At 34.3% G+C, this 13,324-nt stretch overlaps 2 protein-coding genes across 2 annotated transcripts in view; both read right to left on the bottom strand.

Annotated features, from left to right (window-relative positions):
• Positions 1–13,324, bottom strand: part of LOC129954122 (uncharacterized) — a 779,848-nt gene that overhangs the window by 633,878 nt on the left and 132,646 nt on the right. The window lies entirely within an intron of this gene.
• On the bottom strand, positions 11,021–11,464 carry LOC129938529 (60S ribosomal protein L36). The gene has a single exon (XM_056046152.1). The coding sequence runs from the start codon at positions 11,431–11,433 to the stop codon at positions 11,086–11,088; it is 348 nt and encodes a 115-aa protein (XP_055902127.1). The 5' UTR covers positions 11,434–11,464; the 3' UTR covers positions 11,021–11,085.

The raw sequence follows: 13,324 nt of genomic DNA, 5'->3' as shown, positions 1-13,324 counted from the left end.
TCGTTTATCTGAAGTTGGCACAAAAAAAGAAGGCGTACGCATTTTTTGTCGATCTGAAAGCTGCATATGATAAAATCTCAAGAAAATTGTTTATCCACAAACTACACACAAAAGAAGTTTCGACAAAATTTGTAAACTTTATAGAAGCCATATACTCCAACACACAATCAGCTGTTTGGACGGAAGAAGAGCTCTCCGAATATTTTGAGCCATTTTTAGAGTCGAACAGGGATGCTTGCTATGGCCGTTGCTTTTCGCACTGTATATAAACGATTTGCATGAATCTTAGGAGGAGGACTCTTTACTGACTTGTTCAACATAGCTTTATGCAGACGATATGGTTATACTGGCAGATGATGTCAAGGTCTTGTAGCAGATAATAACACAACTGGAATATAACTGCATTAAATAGAGCGTAGAAGTAAATCTATCTAAATCCGAGATAATGATGTTCAGAAATGGTGGAAGGTTATCTAGTCAAGTAAATTGGACATTAAATGGAGAGAGAATTCAAATTGTCTTCAACTACACTTACTTACGAGCTTTACTTTAACCAAAGATGTCGTTTTCAAAACACGTAGAAAAGAGAAATATTGCAGCCAAGAACAGCATAAGATTGTTGTGGGAATCTTTCTAGCAAAAAGAAATATCAACAGAGCTATTCAAACCTACGGTGTTCAGATCTTGAGCTTTGGAATGTTCGAAGAAGTGGATAAACTTTAACGCTATTTTTTTTAAATGAATTTTAAAATTGCCTTCATTTACTATAAGCTACTCTTTGGCAATGGAAACTGCGGTGGAAGACAGACTCCACAAGGCTCAACAAAGCTTTATCGAAGGAATAATGTAATCCTTTATTTCTAAAAAAGCCTGATGGAACCTGAAACCACACAGCTAAACGTTATAACCAGAGAAAATATTTTGTGGGCCATCAATACTTTTTCTCCATATAAATCCCCAGGCATGGATGGCATACTTCCAGTTATGCTTCAAAAGTTGCATGATGTGGCAGCTCCATGGCTGAAACAAATTTTCAAAGGATGCCTCTTTCTCAAACATTTGCCCATGTCGTGGAGACAGGTCAAAATAGTTTTTATCCCGAAAGTTGGTGGGCTAGGTCACGAATCCGCGAAGGATTTCAGACCGATAACATCTTTTGTGCTTAAAACCTTGGAGAGCATTCTTGATTACCATACTAGAGAAATCCTAGTTGCACGACCTCTCGAAAGCAATCAGCATGCTTATCTTAAGGGCAAATCTACGGAGACTGCCCTCCATGAGGTAGTGCATACTGTAGAACAATCAATCTTGCCATCTTCCTAGACATAGAAGGTGGTTTTAACAACGTCCTTACCGAATCCATAGAGGAATCGCTCCTTAAGTTCAGTGTTGAAGACTTTATTCGAGAATGGATTATTTCCATGCTCAATGGTAGGAAGATTCAAGCCACTTTAGGCAATACAATTGCAACAAATCACGTGAGTAGGGGAACACCCCAGGGTGGTGTCTTTTCGCCTCTTCTATGGCTTCTGGTAATGGATACAATTCTCGTTAAATTAGAGAGATGTGGAGTGAAGGCGGTAGCCTATGCGGATGATTTGGTGCTATTGGTGTCAGGAAAGTACACCTTTGTGATTAGTGATATCACGGAGTCAGCTTTGAAGAAAGTTAACACCTGGGCCACTAGTTGTGGACTAGGAGTTGACCAAAATAAAACTGAACTGTTGCTCTTTACCACCAAAGCTAAAGTACCGCCCTGCACGCTACCTCGACTCAACGGTCAAATCCTATCATTGTCTTCCAGTGCAAAATATTTGGCAGTTATACTCGACCCTAAACTAAACTAGAAACTAAATATTGACGCCTTAAACGTTATTTTGGATATTCTACCAATCGACCTTTTTATTAAATACATAGTTTTCTGTAGCGCTATTAGGCTGAATTATATCTAGGAAGATATGGCCCACCTATAATAAAAACCGTACAAACGTACAAAAAATCAATTTTTACCAACTTTTATTAAATTTTCTTTTAAGTTTTTATTTAAAAAAAAACTGTCGATTCGATTTTTTTTTAATTTTTCCGAATTCTGAAAACGTAAACCTACAAACGTTTAAGCAGGAAAAATAGACAGACGGGGTGGGAAGTTGTCAGTGTGAGTCGCATTGATCAATACCATTTTTTTAAATGTCGTTCATTTCATTAACAACATTTGAATGAAAAATCATTAAAAAGGTTTTGTTTTTTTTTATGGTTGTGTAGAGTTATGAACCCTAAATAGCACTATCAAATAAAATAAAATAGTTTTTCGGGATTTTTCTTGTATGATATTTGACTTTTCTGCAGAATTTTCATTGTCTCGAAAGATCAAAGAACGTTATATTTTCAAAGTAGAGATTATTTTTTTTGCTTTTAACGTCAAATAGTCTTCTTGACTAAAACTTAAACAAACCTTTTACATAACTACTTCACCTGTAAAAGCAAGTACGTGCGACCAACTGTTGCAAATACAATTGACCTCAATATAATTTATCTTCCTAAAAACGATTCAGACCTCTTTTGAATCCTTATTTCTGTCATAAGGCTTTACGACTTCTTTTACTTCTTAAAGTGTTTAGCTTAATTTTTAAAGTTTTTTCGGTCTGTAAAATTCTAACTATTTTATACGTCTTGTAATTATATAATTATGTAAGAAGATAAAAAGAAAATATTTTGCATGCAATTGCTTGGATCTTAAAACCATCTCAAGATCTTAAAAGCTGTACAATTATTTTTAAGTGCTTTCGTCAAGAGAAAAAAAAATAATAAAAAAAATATTAATATAAAATAACTTTAATCTATTTCTTCTAATTAAGCTCCTAAGTGCTACACTTAACATCAGGTTATCAATTTCCTTTACTTACAAACAAAATAAAGGAAAAAAAGAATATTTCTTTTACTATAGGTAGGTACGGTACATAAATCATTAAATGTTCCTGTTTCACAAAATCACTTTTTGCATAAGAACATCAACTACATCACAGATTCATATTCAGGTCGTAAATTTTATTTAATTATTATCACAGTGGTTTAATTAGCTTATACTGCATAAGCACAACAAATACCAGAATCAAAAAAAGAAACCCCACGTCCCAGCTCCTTTATATTACCAAACCAACCCCTAAACCACCCTTCAACCCCAACATCACGTTGAATATAATCTTCAAATATATACGAGTATATGGCACAGGTACCGCTCTACCTGGTCCTTCGAGCTTATGTCACTCAGTTAAAAAAAAAAACGAAGGAAAATATTATTACCAGAAAAAAACTGGAGCAGAAAAATTGAATAAAAGAGAACAAGAAACAGTGAAAAATAAGTAGGAAAAAAAGAAAAGGAACAGAAACTAATAAAAAATGAATATACACCTCACTCGCTGAATGGGATCGCGATTCGCGATTCGAGCGTTACCTCCGCCACTGCTTCTGCTGGCTGTGTGTTCACCTTAATAGGTCGCCATTAGAGGCCATAAGGGAATGAAATGTTTCATAAAATAAACTAATTAACAAGAACTCGTATATATGTGTGCAGGTATGTATTTTTTTGTATCCTTTTCCTTTGAATTAACCAAACATATACAGACACACTCTCTGACAAAGGTAGGCAAAGCTCACGATGCAGAGAAAGAATGACTGTGTGGACGATGACGAGGAGGGGGTGGGGGATGTAGTGTCGCGATGGGAGGAAAGGGTGTGTGGAAGGAGCCTACCCCTAAGCCACCATCACTCACACACAAACTAGGAGGAAGGCGCACATGCCACGTGTTATCTTTCATTGCCGTACCTTTTGTTTTAGTCTCCCCAAACTACCCCTATTAACTATTCCCCTCCCCCACATACCCCCTTAATAGTTGAACCTGCCACCCCTTCTTAAGTTTTTTTTTTTTCTTTTTTTAACGAATTCTTTATTATTTGCTTTACTTTGTAGTTTTCATTACAATTTATTCAAGTTTTTTCTTTTTTTTTCATATTCACCTCGTTGTGCATTCACATATTTAATTAGCAAAGGTAAATATAAGATTAAGAGGCACGATAACAGAAGAGGGACATGGATTTGTTTCCCTTTGTGCCGTAAGAGTTAATTTTCATATAAAGTATACAACATACCTAAGGTAATAGTTATAATGCCATGCCACACAATAATAGTGAGGTTATAAGACCCGGAATGACAGTTTAGCATGTGGATAAAAAGTTTACATTGAACATGGATTATGGACATAAGTTAATGTATTATAATTCTTTTTTCTTTCTTTCTTTAAAAGAATGGACTGGAAATTTATTTATCATGTTTTGTTTTAGCCTAATTGCTTTTGCTTAAGGACCTAACTTATTTGTTAATTAATGAAAACATGTATTTTAAAGTTAACAAGGGGACTTTTTTTGACGAATTTTCCTAGAAATAAATTGTACTGACCCAAAAAGTATTTCTGAATTGAAGGTATTCTACCCCATTGTTGCAAATATCTATACAACCGGTAGTAAAACGGTCCCCTCTTTTTGAATTGAAGAAGTTAACCCTTGCGATCGGGAAGCTAATACCTGCTGAAGGTTTATACACGCCAGGATATATCACTTTAGAAAAAGCCCTACAGCAAGGACTATTCTATCAAAATATTTTTGTTGTAGAAAACACTTGTATGAAGCTTATCTTTCTACCTATGGATTAAACACGAGTATGTCAATATTCTAGAGGTCTCTCAGGTTGGCTGTTTTATCCTTACAGAATTAATAAAAACAATGTTTATCGGAAATGTTTGAAAATATCTTTTATACCGGGAACTTCACATTTGTGGACGCACATGCCGTTCAAGACTCTTGAGACTCCATTTCATAGCTTATCTTTTGTAGCTTTAAGTTGAATTGCCCTGTAAATTTAAAATATTTTGCTAAGCCACTTTATAACTGAAGCTATGTTCAAAAATCTTCATGATATACCAAGCTTTCAAAATAAAGAAATCGCGGTAAGAAGTCAGTCGATAAATCACGGGTTGGTTACCAACACAAATAATTTTAAAGCCCAATAAAAAGTTTGAATTTCAATAAATCGCTATTAAAAATTGTGTCGGCTTTACTTGTTTTTCAGAATTTCGACTCCAACATTCTCTATAGAAAAACTATTCATTGTTTTCAAAAATTATTTGCCACCGAGGTTAGTTAATAAAGGTTAGTCATCAGAAATGCTAACTTTGACAATTCAGAATTGAGATTACCTTTCAAAGTATAGATTTGGCTTCAGAATGAATGACAGGAAATAAAATCTATTTATTCCAAGTAATGAAAGAGTGCGGATATATAATCAAAAGTTCAAACAAATCATAGAATTTAATAATCTCATAAATCAGACTAAATTCAACGGATGACATGGGTTAAGTTGATTTTGTAGCTAAACACTTCAGTATTCATAGTAATCCAACTCAGACCAATTGCCACTTATCGACTTATAGCAATTAAATAATAAAAAAGCGGCTGGGATGCGACCCACACTGATAACTTCCCATCCCTTCTCGTATCAATTTTTACCAAATTTGGGTACTATTTTTTGTAGATTTTATTTTGTATGAAAAAACGGACTGTTGGATTTTTATATAAGATAAAAGTAAATTAAAGCCAATATCTCAAAGGTTTGAAAAGATATTTGAGTCGAAAATCAATTTTTACCAACTTTTATACATTTTTTTTAGGTTTTTATTTTGTAAAAAAACTGTCAATTTGATTTTTTTCAAACTTTAACTGAATGTTGACAACAAGATTTTTTGAAAGATAAAAGTAAATTCAAGCCAATATCTCAAAGTTTTGAAAAGATATTTGAGTCGAAAATCAATTTTTACCAACTTTTATAAATTTTTTTTTAGGTTTTTATTTTTTGTAAAAAAACTGTCAATTAGATTTTTCTCGAAATGTTATCAGGTGTCAAAAACATTATTCTTCGTTGCACAAAATTGTTTTAGAGATGAAATCATATTTCAGTCGTAAAATTTTAGAAGTGACAAATTTTTTTTTTCAGTTTTATTGATTTATAACAAAAACCGTTATATTGATTTTTTTTCAAAAAATATACATGTTTGGTATCACGTTACAGTTCATTATATAAAATTTTATTCAAGTCTCTAGCGTTTTTGGTTCGTAAGATATTTGAGGTTAACCAAAATTTTCACCTTTTTTTCAAACTGCTATGGTAAAAAACCACCCCCGCAATTTTGTTGAGAGCCCTTTCTACATCTCTCTGCCTTATTATCTGTATAACAAAATTTATTTGAAGTCGATATCTCTTCTGGTTCTTGAGCTATGGAGGACGAAAAAAACATCGCGAACGTACGAACGTACGGACGTATAAACGTACGTACGCACGCACGCACAGACATCTTTCTAAAAATCTTTTATTTCGACTCTAGGGGCCTTGAAACGTCGAAATTGAAATGTTAAAATTTTCAATTTGACAAATCAGACCCATTACAATAACTTCCTATGGGAAGTTAAAAATAAATAACTTGAATGGTGCAACAGTCCGTTTGAGAACTAGGGCCTAGTGATTGAAAACTTATTACCATTCCTGTGTGCGAGTACTGTTGTCAGGGATGGAAGGGACCTACAGTTTTAAGCCAAATCCAAACGGCAAATTTGAGAAAGGACTTTTCACGACAAGAATTACTCTTGAAGAATTTGTCTATTCGTCTCGTGAAAAAAAAACTTTAGGTGGCATAGGCAGGGATCGAACCTAAGACCTCTAGCATGAAAGTCCAACGCTCTAACCATCATGCCACCGGTACTATGCATAGCAATTGCTGCTGACATTTTGCATTTTGTGGTTCTTGCATCGAAGCTGCATTAGTCTTTAGTCTGTCCCTAATCATGAGAAATCCGGATCGAAGGACCAAAATGTTCTTTACAATAAAGCTGATTTGTGTTGTCTTTACGTATATATGAAACTATATTTTTAAATAAGGAATCAAATGGAAGTGTCCATGTTTCTTATATTTAACCTCCATCTGGCCTTCTTTCATTGAATTAGTATAACATCAATTAGGTTTTTCTTATGAAGTTGGTGACTTTAAAATTAAACTATATAATAAAGCTTTCAGTTCCAGGTATGTTGATTACAAACTTTACCTTATGGAATGATCAAATATTTGACATTATTACAAATGCTGCTAAGTGTTTAGGTTTTTTAATACGATGCAAGAAGTTTTTAACCCTTTGATTCTGACTATAGATTACAATGTTTTTATTTTTCCGAAACTAGTGTTTGGACTTAATATGTCTTCTAGACAGAATTTAAAAAGAAGCTTTAAAAATGATAGACGATTATTCTTTTACTAAGACTTTTGCTACTTTCTGACACTGTCGCAAGGTCTCATGACTTTCAATGTGTTGGACATCCCTGGCAATAAGTGCCCAACCATATACTTACAAACGTTGACATTTCAATATTTTACATAATCTCACTTGACTTACCTTTTTATATCCTTCTCTGATTCTGAATTCTCTAACTTCTTTTATGTTTGCTCTATAGTTTATAATAAATCTTTAATTATTAAAAACATCCTATTATTTTTTCTATTTAATTGTATTTGTGGACATTTAGATGATTTTATATAATAGGATTAGCAGGTTATGTGCCCAGGAATCTCTTATTTTCCATTTGTATTGTAAGAAATTATTCTTACAGCGAATAATTTATAGTCGCTGAAGAAGGGCTTAACCGAGTTCTTCTCTAAGTCTTAATATGTTGTCAAAAAACAACTACGACATATTGTGCCTTCCAGTAGAGGCGTTGCAAGTCAAAAACGACACATGAAATTATGTGTCTGGTGATATAACAAGACCACTAGAGCCAATGGAAGGTGACGCTTTAAAGGAGAAAACTTGCATTACTCCCACTTTTTAGTAATGCAATGGGATGCGACCCACACTGATAACTTTCCATCTCATATGTATTTTTCTTGCGTAAAAGTTTGTAGGGTTGGGTTAAAAAGTTGTTAATTGAATTATTTTCAAAAATTTAAAATTACCAACATTATTTTTCATATAAATTTTGTTTGTTTAATAGATTTTTACGCGAAAACAAATTGTTACTAATTTGAGTAGCATTTCTTAAATTTGTACAAATTGGATGAATGAAATTAATTTAAGAGATATCAAGAACGAACATCAATATTTACCAAATTTGCGTACTATTTTTTGTAGATTTTATTATTTTATGAATAACCTAACTGTTAGGTTTTTAAAAAAATGCAACTACTGAATATCAAAAACAATATTTTCTGTGAAATAAAAAAAAAATTGAACACAATATTTTTAATTTTTGAAAAGCTGTTTGAGTAGAAAGTAAATTTTTACCAAGTTTCTTGTTTAGGTTTTTATTTTTTGTAAGAAAAAACTGTCAATTCGATTTTACTCAATATTTTTCAGAATGTTGAAAACAATATTTTTTATAAGATAAATTAAGTTTGAAACCATTATCTCAAATTTTTAAAAAGATATTTCGACTGAAAATCAATTTCTACCAACTTTTGTTAAGTTTTCTTTTAAGTTTTTATTTTTTGTAAAAAAAACTGTCAACTCGATTTTTCTCAAAAAATTACCAGATGTTAAAAACGTTATTTTTCTTTGCTCCAAATTATTTTATGGATAAAATCATTTTGTATATTCGTAACGTTTTCGAGGTGACAACTTTTTTCTTCAGTTTTTGTTTATAAAAAACTGTTATCAGGATCATTTTCAAAAATATAGTTGATTGGTATTACGTTTCAATATTTTATATACAATTTTGTTCAAGTCTGTAGCGTTTTTGGTTCGTAAGATATTTATATGTTCTACCACTCAATTTTCTTGAGAGCAATTTCTGCATCTTTCTACAAATTGAATCTATTACAATTATTTCCTATGGGAAGTTAATAATGTAATAATTTAACGTGGAGACTTAGTTTAGAAGTACTAATAAGCTCATGGCTCCTTTGCTTAGCAGCACTACATGAACGTGGAATACTTTACGAAGATCAATATTTCCCATTCTTTACAATGTGCAGAAATTCCATGCCAATGTGCATCCTAATTGGTTGCACTCTGTTAAATTATTATAAGGTTATAAATAACCCCTTTGAGTGAGCACAGGTTACCTTTCTCAGTGGTTTTTAAATTCAGAATTCGACTAAATAAACTAAAACTTTGACAAATTAACCTAAAATTCTTCCTCAAGAAAGGTGGCAAATATGTTGATACCATTTTAATACTTTACCAAGCTAAAGCTAATTTTTAACGAATGAATGTGCCTCATGAGATTTTAAAATTTTAAATTAATATTTCCCTTTGCAATATTTAGTTTTTTTTTACGAAATGTCACCATCAAAAAGTGTTCAAGTGCACAATTTTTAATAAAACGGAAAAGGATTATGTAAATTGATTTTGAGCCTCATTCAACGTATTGATAGTTGTTATAGTTGGCTATGATTCAACAGTTGAGAATGTCAAATTGTGTTGACATTTCTGTTCAATAAGATTTGGAAATTCATCAAGCATCGTTTAGAGCTAGAACGCTTCTAAATTGAGGAAATTTACTGTGAACAAAAAAAAATTGTGCTCGAAGTTGATAGAGCAGTTCGCCTTATGAATTGTATTTGATGATGAAGCACATTTCTGCTTTAGATGGAACACGAATAATCATCTAGCTATTGAAAAGTCACAATAACATCAATTAAAATTGGCTATTAGGTATAGTGCCCAGAGAACAGCCTATTAGTCTTCATGAAAGCCTTTAAAAGACTGGAAGAAGACAATCTTTAGGCAACATAGGTTTTTAGTTATTTATTTTTCTTTAAGTACGATACTTAAGGGTATCACATGGGATCTACATAGATCTAAATATTTCGATAACGTAATCATTAGCTAGCGATCGGCCCTTATTTCTTTCCAAATAACGAATGAGCTTCCGTGATGGTGAATTATTAAATGCCAATGCACATCTCATCGAATGGTTCTCGATTACTTTTTATACGGCTATGTCAAATCAAAGGCTTATACCGGTAACCTAGTAAGATAAGTAATAGGTGAACACAATATAAATAACACTTTGGCAATAATATTATTTGAATATATACTTCATCGATTTATTCTAGTTCTACATAATTTGATATTCCTCCCCCACTAATAAGTAAGTAGATATAAATAAATCAACCTTTCTAATAAGAATTCAAAATATCTAAATCATTACGTGGCAATTGCTATTTGTTAAAGTCTTTCTTCACTGTCTTAATCTTTGGCTTGTGTAGTCTTTGAATGAAATGTGAATTTATTTTGTGAAAATGATGAAACTCCCTTCTTATTATACCAATAACTACCCCTAAAAGGAAACACATTTGCTTCTTCACTTTTTTTTCTTATACGTACTTTATTAAAATGATGGTAATAAATTTAACTTCGTTCTATCAATCACACGCACTTCCGTTGTGTATAAAGGTTTTCATTTAACTTATTCAGGTATGAGTGTTAGTAACGAAGAATTCTCGACTACTGAATTCTCAACAAAAAAAAAGGAAACAGAACTTTTTGCCTGCAGGTTGTTAAATAATATTGTGTATTCGTGATAAGAAATAAATAGTTATTCACTAAACCATTTCTTATATAGCTTATATAGGAGTGGAAACTATTATATTTATTCAATTTAATAATTGTTCCCAGTTTAATAAGATTTAGCTGCTAAATAATTCCGCCTAAGTTAGTCAATCGTTTTAACATTCAATTTAAATTGTTTTTTTTTTTTTTTTTTTTATGTGTAACACCGAAAGCAAAATTTGTTGTATTTTAAATTATATTTATTTCTAGAACCTAGCTGTAAGGCTTTGGAATAAATTGTCGAAGCAGGAGCAACACAGAAACCAACCAACATTTGAGTTTCCACAAATTCGCTTCTTTGTCATTTCACTTAAAACATGTGCTTCGCATGCAATGCAAATCTTAAAACCATCAAGAAATCAATAAAAAGACATTGTATATCATCATCATTATTCACCATCATCATTTTATTTCCAACCTCAGGTCTTAGAAAATAAACTACTTAGCATGAGCTTGAGTCTTCCTCATTTGAGTGAGGATGTTGGAAAGTTCTTCACGCTTCCTTTTGGCGCGAATGTGTGTTCCCAATCGTCGCTTCAAGAATTTCAAAGCACGCTTGTCCTTGGACACCTTCAACAATTCCATGGTTCTCTTCTCATAAGGAGCATGGCCAACCACTTCCCTCACAAGATCCCTCATGAAACGGGTGTGACGTGTTTGGATGTTCTTTAGGCGAGAACCACGAAGACCCTTGACTTTCTTGTCACCGGTGTATTTAACATTCTTTATTTTGGTAGTTTTATGTCCCCGGTTGAGACCAATACAAAGTTCGTAGCGAACAGCCATTGTACTCTAGACGTCAATGGGCGGAAAAAGGTTTTGAGGAAAGAAGGATTATTGCACTCGATTTTAATAAAGTTTAATATCAGGTTATCTCACAACAAGTGCGTATTTTTGATGCCGATAGAATTAATTATTATTAAATATGATTTTTATTGAATCGTTTACCCGCGAAGATTGTGGGTAGATGATGGAACTGGCAATCGTGGCGTTTGCTGTGTGGCACGTAGCGCCCGTTCTGCTGAAACCACATTCCGTCTAGGTCCATATGGTTCAATTTCGTGCTTCGAGGATGAAAAACTGCGCTATTTACTATGGTGACTGCTACCACGAAAACCAACAGCGCTTATTTGGATGCGGCTTGGTCATTGGAGCCAGATTTAGGCAAGAAGTCTAGAGCTATAGGTGCATCAATGATATGCGCGCACGCCCCCACAGAAGAGAAAGACGACAACACCTAAGATATGTTATTCGAGCTCCTAGACAAAACATATGAGCAGTGCCCTAGCTACGATATTAAAATAGTCCTCGGCGATTTTAATGCCAAGCTAGGAAGGGAAGACATCTTTGGTGGAATAATCGGGAAGAACAGCCTGCACGACAACACTTCCGACAATGGATTCAGGCTCATAGATTTTGCTGCGGGGCAAAACGTCATGGTAGCCAGTACGCGTTTTCCACACCTCAACTTCCACAAAGGAACTTGGACTTCTCCAGATCAATCTACCGTCAACCAGATTGACCATATTGCGATCGACGCCAGCCACGCTTCCAGCATTATGGATGTACGAACTTTCCGAGGAGCTAACATCGACTCGGACCACTACCTCGTTGTAGCCAAGGTAGCACTGCGGATTTCAAGACCCATGGCAAAACAGGGAGGTGCTGGGCGAAGATACAACCTCGAACGTCTACAATCGCCAGAGATCGCCAAATCCTTTTTCGATCGAGTTACAAGTAACATCTCTCGAAGTTCTCTGCCGCCAACACAATGTATCGAAAACCAGTGGCAACATTGCCAAGATACAATCAGAGAAGCCGCCTCTGATGTGCTGGGTTTCAAACAGCCACCAACAAGGAACCCCTGGTTTGATGAGGAATGTCGGCAGGCAAATGCAGCCAAACAACAGGCACGCAAAGCGGCGCTGCATAAAAGGACGAGAGCTGCTCGTAAATTCTATGAGCAGAAGAGGCGAGAGGAAGGCCGACTTCTCAGAAGGAAAAACAGAGGGCATGAGAAGCATGCGGTCGAAGATGTTGAGAGGTATAAAAGCAGGAATGAGGTTCGAAAGTTTTATGAACAGGTGAAACGAAATTCACAGGTACATAAACCTAGAACCGAAGGCTGCAAAGACGAAAGTGAAAACATCATAGTGGAACCGCAGTCAATGCTGAGGATATGGAAGGACCACTTCTGCAGACTGTATAACTGCGACGAAGAACTGAATTCCGCTGTCAGGCAGGATGATCCATTCAACTTAGACGACGAAAGCCAACAATCCCGTCCTCCCGACTTACACGAAGTAAAGATTGCCATATCTAAGTTGAAGTCTAATAAAGCCGCTGGAGCAGATGGTTTGAATGCCGAGCTCTTTAAAGCAGCTGGAGATAAGTTGGTAAGGAGCATGCACCAGTTTATCTGCAAGATATGGTCGGAAGAAAGCTTGCCCGATGAATGGAACCTCAGTATTGTTTGCCCGATCCTGAAAAAGGAGACCCTCTAATCAGCACCAACTATAGAGGAATAAGTCTACATAACATCATTTACAAGATCTTCTCTGCCGAAATATATTTGAACGTCTAAAGCCCATCGTCAACAATCTGAAAGGTCCTTATCAGTTCGGTTTTAGACCAGGAAAGTCCACAGTTGATCAAATATTCACATTACGGCAGATCC

Source organism: Eupeodes corollae, chromosome 1, assembly GCF_945859685.1.
Source record: "Eupeodes corollae chromosome 1, idEupCoro1.1, whole genome shotgun sequence".
Lineage (NCBI taxonomy): Eukaryota > Metazoa > Arthropoda > Insecta > Diptera > Syrphidae > Eupeodes > Eupeodes corollae.
The sequence above is the reverse complement of the archived record's forward strand: the minus strand, read 5'-3'. Positions and strand labels throughout refer to the sequence as shown.